At 39.4% G+C, this 19,030-nt stretch overlaps 1 protein-coding gene across 2 annotated transcripts in view; it reads left to right on the top strand.

Moving 5' to 3' along the window:
• plx (PTB_TBC1D1_like and TBC domain-containing protein plx) overlaps positions 1-19,030 on the top strand; it is a 48,196-nt gene that overhangs the window by 10,989 nt on the left and 18,177 nt on the right. Inside the window, exons 2-5 of one of the 2 annotated variants that reach the window (XM_028311267.1) lie at positions 2,739-2,821; positions 9,506-9,687; positions 16,813-16,915; positions 17,409-17,549. In XM_028311267.1, the coding sequence (XP_028167068.1) occupies positions 2,747-2,821; positions 9,506-9,687; positions 16,813-16,915; positions 17,409-17,549 (501 nt within the window). In that variant the 5' untranslated portion in view covers positions 2,739-2,746. The remainder of the gene's footprint in view (positions 1-2,738; positions 2,822-9,505; positions 9,688-16,812; positions 16,916-17,408; positions 17,550-19,030) is intronic. The other variant, XM_028311268.1, reaches the window with a different exon arrangement.

Below are 19,030 nucleotides of genomic sequence, written 5' to 3'. Positions count from 1 at the left end.
TTTTTAAAACAGGAGAACTTTCAGCTAAGCTGTTAATGACTTCGTAATCCTTGATTAGATCCGATTCTGTATTTAATACAGTGTGAGTTACGATAAAGTGCACATATGAAATTAGGTGAAACTAGATCTATTTTTATCGACAAAAAACAGGTCAAAAATTTTTTGAGATATTATAAAAAAAAATAAGCATTTTTTTTCTTCCAATTACTTATTGTAAAGAAAACGTAATAACTTTTAAACTAAGAGGTATATCCTGTAAAAACAGTAATAATGCTAAATAACAGACAGATCCGATTCTGTATTTAATACAGTGTGAGTTACGATAAAGTGCACATATGAAATTAGGTGAAACTAGATCTATTTTTATCGACAAAAAACAGGTCAAAATTTTTTTGAGATATTTTAAAAAAAAATAAGCATTTTTTTTCTTCCAATTACTTATTGTAAAGAAAACGTAATAACTTTTAAACTAAGAGGTATATCCTGTAAAAACAGTAATAATGCTAAATAACAGACGATACTAAAAAAATACATAAAATACTCAGAAAATGCCAACAAATAATAAAAAATGATACTTTTTGAAAAAAATCTGCTTTTAAATTCGTGTATTATTAGTTATTTGATAAATTTCTCCAAAAAAAGCCCCTATAACAGGTGGTTTTTATTACTTTGCATTATTCTCTATCGTATTACCTTTGTAAAACCAAAAATCGCATGTCTCTATCCCTATCACAACATTTGCTATGATCGTTTGAACTAAGCCTCTCCGGGCGCGCCATTCAACGCTTCGTTAACAACGAAACTGAAAAGCTCTAGATTTGTAATTTTGATTTATCAAAACAAGAGTTAGATTTCAAATAAAAACCAAAGATTTCGAAGTAAAATAAGCATTTTAGTTAAAATTAAAATTGTCCCTACCTGTAGCGGAGAATAATGTTGTGGTAGGCCCTTTGTTCAAACTATCATAGAAAATGTTGTGATCCCTATCACGAGACATGCGATTTTTGGTTTTACAAAGGTAATACGATAGAGAATAATACAAAGCAATAAAAACCACCTGTTATAGGGGAATTTTTTGGAGAAAACCAAAAAAACACGAATTTATAAGCAGATTTTTTTCAAAAAGTATCATTTTTTATTATTTGTTGGCATTTTTTTCCGGCAATTTTCCGAGTATTGCATTTATTAGAGAACGCAATTTTATTTTTGGGATATGTGTGGGTCAATGTGGTCAATAGAAGCTTAACCTCAAGTTTTTGGGGTCGCCACCCTTGTCCCCCAACCGCCATCTTGAAAAAAGGGGTGAAAACACTTTTTTAAGCGTCTTACAAAAATTCGCTGTGTCATAATTTGTAGCAAATTGTTTTGCCTACAAATATGTTTACACAGGCCCCTCTTTCCCACTGGGTACTTTGGGCACGTGCCCAGGGCCCCACGACGGAAGGGGCCCCCGTCTGCTCAAAAGACCTTTTTCCAGATGATAAGACCCCCCTTGATCCTTAAGTGCCCAGGGCCCCTAGTAAGTTCTCTTTCAAGTTCACTAACATAATTATTATTACTCGACGGGATTATTACTGATGGAAGAAACATATTCCATAAACAACAACCACTCACCGATCACAGCGGGCATCAGCTCGTGATACACGATGTGCTGGTAACTACATAGCAATGTTCACGTCCCTGGCGACCTGGTAAAGCTTGTCGTCGCCCCAGCAAGGGTTGAGCTCGTGCAGCTTGTCGGCCAAGTAATTGTGGTTGCGGAACAGCCAGAAGATCAGGTTGACCTGATCTCAACATCAATGCCGTGGAGAGCGTTGCGCTTAGCTAAATTATGTTTTTGTGACGAGTGGTTTCCCCACAATAGTCCAGCGGCGGCGGGGTTCAAACCAGTGTTCCTTGGATCCCGAGTCGGCCAGTCTGACATCTTCACCGTTCGGTATTGTAGCTTTGTTCTATAGTTCAGGATTCTATGTGAGTATCTACTGCTTGCCTGCCAAAAATCCAACCAATGAAGGCCAGGGCATCATGAAAGAAACATAAATGGTCAAAGCCCTCTTTCCCAATGGGCACTTTAGGCACGTGCTCAGGGCCCCGCGACGGAGGGGGCCCCCGTCTGTCCGTCTCAAAATACCTTCTTCTAGATGACAAGGGCCCCCTTGATCCGTAAGTGCCCAGGGCCCCTAGTAGGTTAAAGACGGCCCTGTGTTTACATAACTTTTTGTCCTAAATTAAATTGGAGAAGTTATACATAAGCAAAAAGGATTTTATTTTGCTTATAACTTCTTCAATCTTTAATTTAAGGCAAAAAGTTATATTAACATATTTGTAGGCAAAGAAATTTTCTACAAATTATGACTGTACAATTTTTTTGTACGACGCATAGTTTCCGAGACATGCACGCGGGCAACCGTAGCACAGGGGGCCCGCGCAGCGTGGCCGCATGCCCCGCAACCCAGGCCGTGGGGGGCCCGCGCAGGCTGGGGCCCGGCTGGCAAATGCCACCCCGACTGTATGGCCAGTCCGACGCTGCCTTGCTGCCCCATCGGCCGTCAGTTCTGCGTACTATATGCCCTGCCCATTGCCACTTCAATTTGCTAATCCGTCGGGCTGTGTCAGCGACTTTAGTTCGTTTACCTTTAACATTGTGTAAGAAATAGAAAGAATTCCTTGTAGGATAGGACAGTAGGACAGGATGTAAAGAACTTCAAATACTTTATTTCTTTCTTTATTCCCAACAGATAACAATATGACTACCAAGTATCCAATCCGTCCGCTATTCGGGTCTCATTCGGACACGTCTGCTATAAACATAAAGAGTATGGTAAGATGTGACCTTGGTTTGAAATAACTTAACAAGGCTTTGCATCTATTTTTGGAATGTTTACTAATTGCATTTGATTATTAACATTAATATGGTTTACTAGCGGCCGCCCGCGACTTCGTACGCGTAGATCCCGTTTTACCCCCTTAGGGGCCCGGTTCCGTGGGAATTTCGGGAATTCCTTTCTTAGTGCACCTCTACGGTACCTAAGCTACGTCCCTTCCAAATTTCAAGCGCCTACGTTTATCCGTTTAGGCTGTGCGTTGATATGTCAGTCAGTCAGTATTATTATTCCATAATTTCGATAGACCAGCGATAATTTTATCCGTACCTCTGGCGCGAAAAAATTGTCTTCGAATCTTTTCTTTTCTACGATACCTAGCCTTCGAATTCAACGACAAAGCTCATAGCAGAACTTACCAACTCGGAAAGGGATCAACACCGTATCGCCTTTCGCGAGCTGTCATCGGCTTGCGCGCGCTGTCAACCGCGAGGCGAGGCGTTTACGTTACGGTGCGGATAAGTGTACGTTGCAGTATGGAGTTTCATACAAAGAATACTGACCGCCTCGAGTTCATACGGTTACGATCCCTTTCCGGATTGAGTTTCAGTAACTCCGTACTGCAACGCACACTTTAATCTTTCGATGGCGATTCGAATACGCAAACGGTTCGATGTCGAAAGTTTTCGTGATGGAATCTTCCTAATGTCGATAGAACGCCAATTGATTAAAAAACCGGAACTATTAATTTGGTCCAAACAAGAACGATCTTTGATACCTACTCGATTCAAAGTCCAAATATTTAGATTTAATCACAGTTTCTAGAAAATGACCACTGCCACTCTTGACACTCTTGTGGATGTCGTAAAGGCGACTAAGGGACAAACATGCGAGCATCAGGCCTCCCCAACCCGTCTGGCCAGCGTGGGGAGTGTAGGACAAATCCTCCATTTGCCTCTGGTCAATTAGAGCCGTGCTCCTGCAGTGGAGACTAAATGACCCGATGATTTACAGATTTAACACTATTCTTGATTAATAACCTTTTTCTATGAATTTTGTTTTATTTTCTCTTCAAACATGTGTGCAACTTTACTCCTTATAATTTTCTAAAGCCCGGTCTCCGAGCACGTAGAGTTTTGTCCAATGAACCCAAGCTACCTATCCTTATCGCTCGCGCGTAATTATGTTGCTGTCGCGCTCGCACACTCACTGCGGCCGCCCGTCGAACAGTCGCTACAGCAATATAATTACGCGCGAGCGTTGGGGTCATTGGACGAAATTCTACGTGCTCGGCGACCAAACTATAACTTTCGTTACTTTCACACTTAGCATGAGTTGGCATGAAATTATTTTCATGAAAGTCTTTATTATTGTTTATTTTTGGAATAACATGAGCTTTCAGTTAATTGCAACAATTTTGGTTATCTATTAAGTTTTAAGTAACCATCTGTTTTTGTAGTGAATAAGATGTTAAGGTAATAAGGGATAAACTATTCCCACCTCTCGTTCCCACCACTGCAACTCCTGTTTAGCGAGGATCTACAGCTTGACCGCCATAAAAACCCAACCAATGAAGGTCAAGTTTATCCCGGGGGAAAGTTTAACTGTCCGCAATGAAATTAATCAGAAGAACATAGGAGGAGTTCGAAATTAGGGTTCGCCTTCCCTCCATTGCAAAGCGGATGACAGGTGACAAACAAAGGTGTAATGACCTTTAAGAAAAGATGTGCCCCACGGACAATAAATATCAAATAAGGGGGCCTTAGGTGATAAAGGATGCCTTAAGTGGCGACTAAGGGACAAATATGCGAACATCAGGCCTCCCCAACCCGTCTGGCCAGCGTGGGGAGTGTAGGACAAATCCTCCATTTGCCTCTGGTCAATTAGAGACGTGCTCCTGCAGTGGAGACTAAATGACCTGATGATGATGATTCAATAAGAAGCTTCAAGTGGTGTGTGAATTAACCTATATTAAGGGATTGAGGGAGGCCTATGTTCAGCAGTGGACATCCTGCGGCTGAATGATGATGATGATGATTTAATATTAAACTTACTTTTTCTTCCCCAAGTCGTATTTTTCCTCGAAACTGCCATCAGTAGTCTTTAAATGCATTTCTAGTTCAGCTCTAGTTTTCATCATCATCATTTCAGCCACAGGACGTCCACTGCTGAACAGTGAACATAGGCCTCCCCCAATGACTTCCACATCGCACGGTTGGTAGCGGCCTGCGTCCAGCGCCTTCCTGCTAGCTTTATCAGGTCGTCGGTCCACCTTGTGGTGCTCATGTTTTGGTAAAAACAAAACCCTTAATATTGCTACATTTGTTTATCTACTAAATTGACTTCAACATCGTCAATATACTGCATGAAGGTCAATTTGTTCCGTAACATATGAATCTAACGCACATTACTGTGATTGTTGTTGACCATATTGACTAAATAATCAACTCCCGCGCATCGTTGGCTTGCGCTGAACACATGTTTTGATTGCGCCTTATTAGGGCTGTCACTTGTAGGACCGTTTGGAAATGTCACTTTGACGTTTATAATGTCAATTTTGTAAAGGTGAGTAATGAGTATAGACTCGAGCAATCCTATGTAATGTGAAGTTCTTACGAATGGTACAATACTTAATTGACTCGTGACTGATGATAATACATTTGATAGAGCGGCTCGTTGTACTGTTACAAGTAAATGCTCATCTTAAGTTAAGGCGTCTTGAGAACTGCTTACGGGAATCCATGAAAAACAATCTAACTATAAGATAGCTGAAGATGACCTTCTACTAATAAAGCAGAATATAAAAAATTACCCTCACTGGGATTCGAACCCGGAGCCTTTGGGTCTGAGGCAGGTGGTCTACACTAGATCTGTAAAATCTGTATTTCTTAAGATTCATTTTTGCAAAAGGTAGCCCATGACCATTACCAGGTAGTTCTCATCTAAGTGGAGATACCAAAATACATCGAAATTAAATGTGATCAATAAATAAATAGGAATTTTCCTTAATCACCTGACAGCCCTGGCTATAGTAATTTAATAGCACGTGAACTCATAATTGATAGCTTACAAATGTATGCTTACCTCTCCAATGACCGATCTGTATGGCGCACTCATTGTTTTGTAATTAGTTTTAATTGTTTAATTACTGTTGTGTCGTTATAGTAGACTAGCTTTTGCCCGCGGCTTCACCCGCGAGAATTTCGTTCGACTAAGGGACAATATGCGAACATCAGGCCTCCTCAACCCGTCTGGCCAGCGTGGGGAGTGAAGGACAAATCCATTAACCATTTGTAAATTGAAGAGGGTCGTGTTCGTGTTCTTGAAGTGGAGACTAAATGACTTGATCATAAAGTTCGTTCGTTCGTTCGTTTCAGCCAAATGACGTCCACTGCTGGACAAAGACCTCCGCCAAGGTTTTCCACAATGCACGGTCCTGCGCTGCCCGCATCCAGGCTCTTCCCGCCATAAAGTAATTCGTCAGATTAACGAAGAACATAAATGAATTACTTAACCCTCAGTCAAATGTTGTTTGTACGCAATAATGTTTCTAAAAGACCTTGATTATGTTTCTACCGCCATCTATTGACCTTTACACTAAAGGAGTTATTATTTCAATTAGAGATATGGTGTCATCCCAATGGAAGGTTGAAACTGAATGCCTACTAAAAATTCGTAAAACTATCTATTTTTACAAGTAGGCTTTTCGTTCGTTTCAGTCGAAAGACGTCCATTGCTGGACAAAAGCCTCCCCCAAGGATTTCCACAAAGACCGGCCCTGCCCTCCTCCAGTGACCTTCACCAGATCGTCGGTCCATTTAGTGGCTCGTGGTCGCCACTCAAGAACTTTCCTGCCCCAGTGGCCATCAGCTCTACGAGCTATGTGCCCCGCCCACTGCCACTTGATTTTAGCGATTCTGCGGGTCACTCTGGTTCTCCTACGGATCTCCTCATTTCTCATTCGATCACTCAAGTAGGATTTTAAAAAGCACTTTTACATGTCCCAGTAATAACCCTACCACCGCTTCGGGACAATAAATAGACCAGTGCTGAGAAGAAGCAGCGCAAGAAACTCAGTCACTATTGTCAGCCACTTGTCAACCACACTTGATCCGTGACTGGGTCACCTATGTCCTTTTCTTAAAATTCAGCTTTCTTTAGGCCCAGTTTTTTGATTCGTAGTTAAAATAACAAATTGTTAAATTTTGCTACTAATGGTTAAATATTAACAAAATGTTAAGTAATAGTTAAAAATGTATTAAAAGTCGAGCTAACCATTGTTCGAAAAACATTTTTTTCTGATATTTAACCACTTGTCATTTGACATCTGTCAAATTTGACCATTGGTTATTTTAACTACGAATCAAAAAACCGGGCCTTAGTGGTTTACGCATGTAAATTGGCAATAGACAGAAATAGCTAGGTAGGAGTATCTTACTGGAGGGAAGTCGAACCTTAACTTCGAACTCCTCCTATGTTCTTCTGATTAATTTCGTTGCGGTCCAATGACGATTTAAATTTAAACGAAAAACTTGATCTTCACTGGTTGGGTTACTGGCGGTCAAGCTGTAGACCCTGGCTACACAGGAGTTGCATCGGTGGGAACGGGAGGTGGGAAAGTACCGTATCTATATTTGAAGGGGGGCCAGGTATACATATTTTGAAGTAAAAATGCGAAATAATTTCAACAGGCGTGTGTACTGATCGGTTCCACAAGGCAGAGAGAGAAACTTACAAATATAGGGTGTATGACGGTTGGCACCACTGTCAATGTCACAATTTTTATATAGGGTATCACTCGCGATCGCGAACATGCCCCCGCGCATTGAAGGCTCATCCTTCAACCGAAACGTCTTCTTCTGGGAGCAACGGAACAATTGCCTTTCATATTATAAAGAGGTAATGTTTGTAGCTTTGAAAGGTTTTATGTAATCTCTGAACCGATTTTGAAAATTCTTTTACCATTAGAATGTCACATTATTTGGGACTGTCATAATTATGCTATTTACCTATTTACCCGAAAAATAAACTTCTTCTGAACGAAATTCAGGCTGGTGAAGCCGTGGACAAAAGCTAGTATTTCACAACAGCAAGTGAGCCTACTGGACCGTTGATTTTTAAGTGCGAATATATGTTGTTTAATGTTTGATCAGCTCTATTTGTTCTTAAATATGTTAATGTTGAAGATAATAGTTTGTCTTATCGATTCACGCCTTCTTATTACCTAAATGTTGATGATGGAGAATGATAAGGTAACTAGCGAATTTAGCTAGTATGGAGTCAAATAATATACTTGCCTACAAACTTCTTATAGAGAGTCTAACCGCGTACTTTCAAATCTTTAGTTCGGTGCTTGAAGTAAGCCTGCTTAAGTAAGTGGAAACAGCCTCTGGTGAATTTAAGAGAGTTAATTGTGTTTGTACATGCAAACTAAATAATAATAATAATAATGGACGTATGGAAGAGCAAGGAGCTGCACGGGAGGTTCTATCGGGCCCTTACAGGTCCTGATGTAGACCTCCTCGCCTCGGTGAACTGGCTACGCTTCGGTGACCTCTTTGGGGAAACCGAGGGTTTTGCTTGTGCAATTGCTGACGAGGTCATGATGACGAACAATTACCGAAAATATATCCTTAAGGACGGTACGGTCGACATTTGTCGAGCATGCCACCGTCCCGGAGAGTCACTCAGGCATATAATTTCTGGTTGTTCGCATCTTGCTAACGGTGAGTACTTGCACAGGCATAGCCTAGTAGCCAGAATCATCCATCAGCAACTTGCTCTTCAGTACGACCTTCTTGAATCTGAGACGCCTTATTACCGATACCAGCCGGTGTCAGTTCTCGAAAATGGTCATGCATTGCTCTATTGGGATCGTTCTATCATCACAGACAGGACTATTGTCTGTAATAAGCCTGATATTGTGGTGGTTGACCGATCCCAACGTCGGGCAATGCTCGTTGAGATTACCATCCCGCATGACGAAAACCTCGTGAAGGCCGAGAAGGAAAAGCAAAGCAAATACCTTGACTTGGCCCACGAGGTGACCGCCATGTGGGATGTTGACTCGACGATCATTGTCCCGATAGTTGTCTCGGCAAACGGGCTAATAGCGAAGAGCTTCGACCAACATCTAAAGAAGCTCTCGCTGGATGGTTGGCTCAAGGGTCAGATGCAAAAGGCGGTGATCCTCAGCACGGCACGCATTGTCCGGAGGTTCCTCAGCCTGCGACCCTGACCACCGGTAGCTTGGGCCCTGCTCCGCTACCAGCGGAATAACTATTTTTAAGTATTTTTTTAAAATGTATTTTTATTTATTTTTTTTTGATAATTTACATTGTAAAAAAATATTTAAAATTAAGAACCAAAGTTAATAAAGAGAATAATAATAATAACTAGACGGATATAAACATACATAAATACTTTTTTTTTGTAAATACATACATACATAGTATACATATAGAAAACACCCAGACCCGTCACAGAAATTACCTGATGATTTTTCATCCATAACGAGGATCGAAGTTCTTGGACTGCATCTCACCTGATGGAAAGTAATGATCAAGCCGAAGGTGGAAGCAAGGTTCATCCGGAATCCTCAACCAAAGAGGAACTGGGTATCTTACCTCTAACTGCCGGAACACAACAAGCTGTTAATATTAACTCAAATAATTCCTTTGCAGGTGACAGATCTCTTCGGCCAAATGCGGGAGCCGTCGCCAGGGGCAGCCAGCCCTAAAGGCTCCACCAGCTCGCTGCATGCTGGATCGGTGACGAAGAACCTGGGCTTCCAGCAGCAGCATGCTCAGGAGCTACCATGGAACAGCCCTACGATATCGCTGCCTGGAGCTTGCAACAGTAATCTGTAAGTTTTCCAGAATCAGTTAGTAATTTTTGATATCCTTAGGGGAGGTGAGCCCAAAGCGGGTATACCGCCCAAAGCGGGTAGCCTTCATTATTCACGTATACAAGCCGATAGTGCACATGTGTGCGTTTCGTGGCAACGTCCGAACTCGTTTCGACACGAATCAGTTTTGCTAAAACATCGGCGACGCGCGGCGGAGATCCGAGACGCGAATGTTTTTATTTGCCTGTTTCACAAAAAAATATCAAGATATGTGAATATGAATTACTTCATTCTGTTTAAAGTTGTGTTGAATCTGTTACTTGTGTATTATTCTGCATTAAAACAGCGTAGAATTCTTATTGTTTGAGCAACATTTCTGATAAAGATTTTGAGATTATTTTACAAAACCTGAAAAAGTATCTTTTGGGCAAAGCGGGTATGGGTAAAACGGGTAACCGCTTCTTATCCTTATTCTAATTATATATGGATACAAAAATGGTAGTTTCATAGGTAATTTTTGTTGTTTTGGCTGAACAAGAATCTGAATTGATAGAAGTCTTGTTTCAACATGGATAATCTTTTTTTGGTCTGACAAAATCGGATTTTTATCTCACGTATATCAATATGCAGAGAGCAATAGAATTCCGCACCCTTTCAAAAGTCAAACTGCTGGAAAAGATTGGTGTAAAGCCTTTGAAAAGAGATATCTCCAACTAACATTAAGAAAGTCAAAGCCAACGTCAGTAACTCGCCTTGCCCAGTCTCGACCCGTTTTGCCCCAGGGGCCATACCCGCTTTGGGCACCCCCTGCGGGCAAACCGGGTAAAATGACCGACTGATTAGTTCTTAAATTTTTGAAGTGATTTGTTACAAGAGAAGTGATTTTTAGTTTTTATTACAAAGTTTAATACATACTTGTACGAATTATTAAAAATATATAACTTTGCAACTGCAGTAACGTCTTTTATATTGACACAAACCTTAAGTTACCCGCTTTGGGCCCATCTCCCCTATACCTACATAAAAATAAATAAATTAATTAATTTATTTGCCAGAATACGGTTCCCAATGGTTATAGAGAGAGAAGTTTCCAACATAATTCTCGTACATAATACGATGTGCAAATATTACAAAAAATTTTAAAAAATACGGTTATGTTTATAATATTAAAAAGTAGTATACCTACGGTCAGGTACTTTCCGTGACCTTCACCAGATCGTCAGTACATCTAGCGGGAGACTGCGTCTAGAGCGTATCACTTTTGAAAATCATTTCTGGTTACTGCTCCAACGTAAAAAGCTAAAGCTATTTTACAGGGTGACTGGTAATTAGTGGCGGAGCCGTTAAGGGGAGGTAGTCTAGGGTTATACTGCCAGATATCACTATTAAGCCTACCGTCCTTAATTAAACCTTTCCAAAATATTCCTACTTAAAGAGTGTAACCAAAAATTTTCAAATAGTAATAAATCTTAATAAAGCTTGATTTTAGCCTACTTTGTTTTGTTTTGCAACAAAGATAATTCTAAATAAGTAATATTAATTGTTCAATCTTCGTAACTGTCATTGTTTTATGCAAAAACTGCTAAACAAAAACATAAATAAGGACGGTAGGCCTCATAGTGATATCTGTCAGAATAACCCTTAACGTCTCCGCCACTAATTACCACTCACCCTGTATAATAGCTTTAGCTTTTTTACGGTGGAGCAGTAACCAGAAACCTGGACTTTCAACAGTGATGCGCTGTAGAGGCAGCCTCTCGCTAGGTGTACTATCTGCTGAAGGTAAGAAAAGTACCTGCACGAGGGCAGCACAGGACCGGTCGTAGTGAGAATCCTTGCGGGAGATCTTTGTCCAAAAATTGTAGCAGATTGAATGGAGTTGTTTCATTTATTTGTGCTTGTTCGTATTTTACGTATGATGTCAACGTAATTTTCCTTATTCCCATAGAGCTGTTGATAACAAGAATCAATATTTATTAATAGCAAAATAAGTTAAAGTACGAGTACAATTTTATTATTAACCATGTTAAAATATTTCAAAATTTTCAAACAAGCGATGATAGATCCCAATCTTTCATTCACAAGTATTCACAAGATATTCACGCTAGTGACTAGTGACACGTGTCTAAATACTCGGTCCAAAGTCGCGAACGTTGGCTTTAATCCAAAATACAGCACCATTAACCTTATATACGAAATAATACATCACAGTGTTTATAAATAACGTTCGAGTATTTTTAAAGAACACTTAATTACGGGTTTGAAATTAAGAGTTTCTTCTATCTTTATATAAATCATTGGTTCCCAAAGTGCCGTGCGTGTCGTGGCACCCGCAGTGTAGGGTTCCGTAGTTGTCCGTCGTTACCACAATATATTTCAGATCAAGCAATCATTCATCTAAAGTCACTTTTCATATTTTCTTGTAATGATTTTTTATTAGGTAAGAAATTTTATAATACACTAGCGGCCGCCCGCGACTTCGTACGCGTGGACCTCGTTTTACCACCTTAGGGGTGGAGTTTTGTAAAATCCGTTCTTAGTATCTATAGAGCATACATTTTAAATTTCAACTCTCTTACTTCAAACAAATAGGACTTTCATATAAACTTTCAACCCCCCTTTTATCCCCTTAGCCCTCTAATTGATTTCTAAGGATAGGTACATTATTAGAACACCTCCACAACATCTAGAGAGTTCGTTCGTCGTTAGTTTCAGCCGAAAGACGTCCACTGTTGGACAAAGGCCCCCCTCAAGGATTTCCACAAAGACCGGTCCTGCGCCGCTCGCACCCAGGTTCTTGAGTGGCGACCACGAGCCGGAAGACGTAGCGTGCTCAGGCCTCCCACTAGGTGGACCGACGATCTGGTGAAGGTCGCGGGAGGAACAAGCCTTAATTCATTCCAATTATTGTTAAGATGCTGTTGTTTACTCCCCACTGATATCAATTGGTCTTAATGAGTTTTCATTATCGACGGCATTGAGCATTATTGGTCGAAGTTGGTCAAACACGTGCCTGTCCTGCAATGATGACGAGCATTGTATAGATCGTTTCATCCACGAAGACGCGCCCCACCATTCTTCCGCTAATGTTTCAGTGTTATCGGTACACGCTAAATTAACCATGAGTGCACACGCACACTACAATAATGACGCTCGGATTGCTCGGATCAAACTCCCCGCACCCCGCGCGACTTCGACCAAAAATTGGTGGGGCGCGTCTTCGTGGATGAAACGATCTACCTATATCTTGCTTGCGCTGCTTCTTCTCAGCACTGGCCCATTTATTGTCCCGAAGCAGTGGTAGGGTTATTACTGTACTTTTTAAAAGCCTACTTACTTGCAAAAATAAATGAATTTTATGAGATTTATCATTAAAAATCCTTAGGGAGGCTTTTGTCCTGATGTATATGGCTAAAACGAATTCGTATCAATTAAAGAGATGCATAATTTCACCGTAAAATTGTGAAATCCGTCAGATCTAACGTAGTAAGATTATAATCTAACCTAGAGCCACTATGTTACTTTACAACCTCACACGTTATAATATTAATCAATATCTTGCATCAATAATTGGTCACTGACAGTTACATTGCTGGCGAGGACTCTATCCACTAGTTGTTGCAGTGATAAGAGATATCAATCAAATCCGAAAACTCAGTGAAACATCCTATAAAAGAGCTATATTTATGGTATCCTTCCGTTTGGCCAAATTACTTTTCGCCAAATTTCACTTCGCAAACAACTTATCGCCAAAGTTTCATTTCCCAAATGAACTTTTAGCAACTGTACTTTTCGCAACTAATTCATTTGGTCAAATTATCATTTGGCTAAATTTTACTTGGCAAATGTTTATATAGCAAATGTTTTATGTTGCCAAATATTATATCCCAAATAATTTGTTTGGTCAAATTGACACTTCACATACTTACCCACCGTTACCCACAAATCAAAGCATAAAAATTTTACTTGGCAAATGTTTATATAGCAAATGTTTTATGTTGCCAAATATTATATCCCAAATAATTTGTTTGGTCAAATTGACACTTCACATACTTACCCACCGTTACCCACAAATCAAAGCATAAGGCATATGATCATGGTTTTCACAATAATTTTATGTAAAACATTGCAGAAAATAGTATGGTTGCAAAAAGTAGGTATTGCAGAAAATAGTAGGTTAGGTTAGGTTAGAACAGTGACCCTTAATGCGCGAAGGCGAGCGAAGCGTGCCGCGGCAGCGGCCGCCGAGCGCTAGAATCACCTCTATTGTTAAAGAATCATTTGGGTACTTCTCATTTACACTCAAATTTGATGGTCACACAATAATAGTTCATAAACGGTATAAGTTAGAACAATACCTTTGAAATCAGATGATAAAATATCTATTTAGCTACATACAAAATAAATTTTATCGTAATAGAAGCAAAAATAACACGAAAAAATCACATGAAACGATAAAAAACGGGGTCATTTTTCGAGTTCTCATCGTGTCACACCTTCGGTTGCAATGAAACATTTGGTTACTGCATTCACAATTTTCATTCAATTTGTGTGTATCATATACTAAAACCATCGTAATTAAATATACTTTCCACACAATAGTCAAAAAAATATCTTCTTATAATTATTTTGAATTGAGAAAGCGAAATACGTTGGTCACACGATTTTAGGTACCTAAAATTTTGAGTAATAATACAAGATTGCCGTTAAAACGAACACCAGGAACCAATCACAGTGTTCTATTCGGTTAACGTCAGTCACGCTTCGACCATTGGGGAGGTGAGATAGGTCGATCGTCGCTCCGCGAAAAAAATACGTAGCTTTTTGTGATTGTCCATAGACATATCGATACCTCTGGGCTCAAAGGTCGTAAAGGACAAAGTACGACTTTTCAGGAGAAGCAAAAAACGTTTTTTTATTTTTTTATTCGACGATAACTTTTTTGTTTTTTGAGCTATTAAATTATGACTTATGAAGAAAGTGCTTAGAATTCACAGCCTTTTCCGAAGAGGTATTGAAAAACTGGACTAGAGCTGTATTTACTGAGATAGATTTCCTTTACGCCCTAAAAATTACAATAAAAAGACCTTTACGCCCCTCAAATATTCGTCCTAGGCAAGTTACTCAGGACGTAAGTCTATTTTTATTTCACAAAACTACAAAACTAAGGTAATTAATGACAATTTACATAGTTTTGTAGGTTTTCATGGGTCGTAACGGGACACCCAGGTAAGGTATTATGAAAGGGTAAATTGATGATTTAGCTTAAATATTTAATATTTAATGGTATTTCATATGTAATGTACCATTTCTTCACACATTTTTAATCAATTATGGTCTTTTAAATAAAATAAAATGATTTTCCGCAGCTTCATGATTTAATGCACACAATTTATGAAACTATTTAAGTAGAAGTTTTGATATCTTCGAACTAGAAGAAACTATTTTCGATATAAAAGCTAATTTAGAAAATAAATATTATGATGCTTTTAAATAAAACTTCATAAATGTCTACTTTATAGGAAAAGCCGAAACCAATTTAATTTTATATATTTATTTAATCATTATTATTGTTTCGAAAAACTACAAATAGCGGATTTAATTCCATAGGGCAGTCTGTCCACCAGTTGACTTTATGATAATGCAGATAGAATAGAATTATTAAGGACAAACGAAAACCAAACTATATTAATTATTTATTATATTATTTAACAAGAATTTAGAATAATTACTATTCTAAATTATAAATAAATTAAACATTATTAATTCATAGTAACTTAAAATTATGTCATTGTACCTACTTGGTATAAAAGTAGAAAAGTTAGGTAAGTAAGATTACAAGTAGGAAGATTTTCATTCCAGTAAAGTACATCCACTTACTTTACTCCAACATATACCGTTTTTAAAAGCCAATTATTTTTAATATAAAAACATAACTTCGAAAAAAACTGCATTCACGCTTTTTAGTAGATTAAGTCTCAACATAATATATTTTCCCATGTTGTGTAAATATTTTTCCTACTAGTTATTCTTTATTAGCTGATCCAAATAACTTTAGAAACTATACTAATTTATTATAATTGTAACAGTCAAAACTCAAAAGTGGTTTTGACCAAGGGCGTTAGTCAAAATTACTAGGAAATCAATTAAAATCATTGTAAAGAGTGTAGTATTTGTGTGATTTGTGCATACAAAATAATGACACCTAAGGTACTACAGTAAGGTGACTTTTATTTTCATAATATTTTTAACAAATCTAGCTTTTTCATTTTTTCAATTTTTATAATGACTATCCTAACTTAATTAGGTATAGCCTGACCAGGAACATAAAAACCCTCGCCATGTTGCGGAAAACTAATGGTACTAATTTCTTTTAATGGCAACAGTAACTGAAAACTTCATTGACATGTCACCTTGCATGTCAGTCTATTGCTGTCAAAGTGTAAACAAACTTTATTTTAAATCTGCGCAATTAATTTTGTGAATTAAATTGCTAAAATCTTTTATAGTCGTGAAAGAAAAGTGGTTCACAATGTGTTAAAGTATTTGTCGAAGAGAAATACTAAGAAGGAAATTAATGTAGAACAAATTTTATATTAACTCCCCACTAAACAAAATAATAACCACAAGCTAATTTGTATACCATTCTATGCACCAATCAAATTATTTTGTAAATAGTTTATCGTGAAATATTTTTGCCTAATGAAACATTTGGCAAACCATACTTTGCCAAACAATAATTTGCTAAACAATAATATGCCAAAAAAAAACATTTGCGAATTAAAAGTTTGCAATAAGTTGCTTTGCCAAATGAGAATTTGCCAAATGAAAATTTGCGAAACGTTGTTTGCGATGTGATAATTTGGGAAACGTTTTTTGGCCAAACATTAGTAATCCTATCCTATACTCTACGTTGTTTGTGACGTAATAACATACACAACAGGCTGTGTCAAAGGTTTTTAAGTAAGGATCAAGGTTGTTGAAAATGTTAGTTCAAATCGTAGTTTAAGTCATGTCACACTACTACTGTGTGGCGTAAAGCTGTAACTTTAAGGTTCAAAATTAGGTTGACTTCCTTTACATATTGCGTTAAAAATATCCAAACACCAAATTCATAGCATAATGAGCGTATTTTTGTTTCAGAACGAGCGAGACTCAGCCGCCGCTAGTGCGAAGTGTCAGCAATGCTTCAGCCCTCACCTCCCTCTGTGCTGACCTTTCACCATCTGACTCCCACTTCTTTGAGGTAATATGATGGTCATGGTCATGGTCACGCGATCAATCGATCTTCTTTGCTCTTAGCGTAGCTTAAAGCCTGTAGATAGACGGACAACTCTGAGATTGACGCCCGTATTCACAAACATTACTATGAGGACTCACAGTGCGCGTGGATGCACAAGGTGACACACGAATCAATCAGAGAGCTCTATTCAACACTGTGCGTTCGATTTGCTGCTTCACTTAAGCAAGCATCGTTTGTGAATACGGGTGTGAGATTCCAGGTGAAGCTCGCTTCCACCTTCAACCTGATCACAATAATTCTATCCCTAAACCCAATCAGTTTTCATTTACCTAAGATTTTTAGTAATAACAGTTCATAAGTCAACGCAGTTGGCGAAAAAGTCACGTTTTAAGTTTGTTCTTGAGTTCTGAGCGTTCTGATAGCTCATAAAAAGTATACTTACTTAACCTTTAGTTTTATACTGGATAGAGAGCTTAAACATTACATATTTTCATAGGTTCTCTACATCGGCAAGGTGAGGATATCCCAGCGGAAGGTACCAGAGTCCCTGATTGACGATGCGCTGCACAAATTCGCTCAGCATGAGGCTGAGAAGATCAAGAATCAAAGACGACACAGCTTACTCTCTTCTACTGGGGTATGATGAACATATTTTTATAACCAAGAAAATAATTTCATCTTGATTATGAACTGCTTTTGCGACCTAGTGATAAGACCACCGTCCTCAGACTATAAGGCTCTGGGTTTGATTCTCATTAAGGCCAACATTCTCTGCTTAGTGATCACCACCATCTTACTTAATTGTAACATTATTGTTATGTTGTGTTTAAGCGTCTGCTTCAACTGTTGAAGTATTTGTTAATTTAATTTGTAATGATATTTATATGGGTCTCTCCAGATCTCTGACCTCACCAATCAACTCATGGAAGAGAGACGGAACTTGGTTTTGCAGTCCTCTGAAGATGCTGCTCAGTATCGGCGCCTTAACAGACAGATCTCCAAGTCTTTGACTCGCGACCTACGCCAATTTAATACAGACCGTATTAAAGAGGCGATTGAGCGAAACAAAGGCTCTAAAGTGTTCGCAAGAGATCTGTCTGTTGGCCAAAGTCAACTGACCAAGCTGAAGACAGAGGATGGCAGAGCCATTTCGTCGGGGCCGGAGATATTGGAAGAGGTTGAGAAGTTCTACGGACAATTATACACGACTGTACGCGCACCTGTCACAAATCTAGCCGAAGACCCAAGAGCTAGACTGACCCGACACTATACCGAAGATATCCCGGACGTCAGTCTGTACGAGATTAGAATGGCTCTCAAACAGCTGAAGAACAACAAGGCACCGGGTGATGATGGAATCACGGCTGAGCTTTTGAAGGCAGGCGGAACGCCGGTACTAAGGGCTCTTCAGAAGCTGTTCAATTCCGTCATCCTCGAAGGAAAAACGCCTACGACATGGCACAGAAGTGTGGTGGTACTCTTCTTCAAAAAAGGTGACAAAACCTTGTTGAAGAATTATAGACCCATCTCACTTCTGAGCCATGTCTACAAGCTGTTTTCGAGAGTCATTACGAATCGTCTCGCTCGCAGGCTCGACGACTTCCAGCCTCCCGAACAAGCCGGTTTCCGAAAAGGCTTTAGTACCATAGACCACATACATACGCTAAGGCAGATTATACAGAAGACCGAGGAGTATAATCAACCACTTTGCCTGGCGTTTGTGGATTATGAGAAAGCCTTCGATTCGGTCGAGACCTGGGCAGTGCTACAGTCTCTCCAAAGGTGCCAAATTGACTATCGATATATCGAAGTGTTGAGGGGTTTGTACAAAAACGCCACAATGTCGGTCCGCCTCCAGGATCGGGATTCGAAACCTATCCAGTTGCAGCGAGGGGTAAGACAGGGAGACGTCATATCTCCAAAACTGTTTACCACCGCCCTGGAAGATGTCTTCAAGCTTCTGGACTGGAACGGATTTGGCATAAATATCAACGGCGAGTACATCACCCACCTTCGATTCGCGGACGATATCGTAGTCATGGCTGAGACCTTGGAGGATCTAGGCACAATGCTCGATGGCCTCAGTAGAGCCTCTCAACAAGTGGGCCTCAGAATGAA

This window comes from Ostrinia furnacalis, unplaced genomic scaffold (genome assembly GCF_004193835.3).
Source record: "Ostrinia furnacalis isolate ACB-3 unplaced genomic scaffold, ASM419383v2 OfSCF3264, whole genome shotgun sequence".
Lineage (NCBI taxonomy): Eukaryota > Metazoa > Arthropoda > Insecta > Lepidoptera > Crambidae > Ostrinia > Ostrinia furnacalis.
Note: the sequence above shows the minus strand (reverse complement) of the source record. Positions and strands in the feature narration are given on the sequence as shown.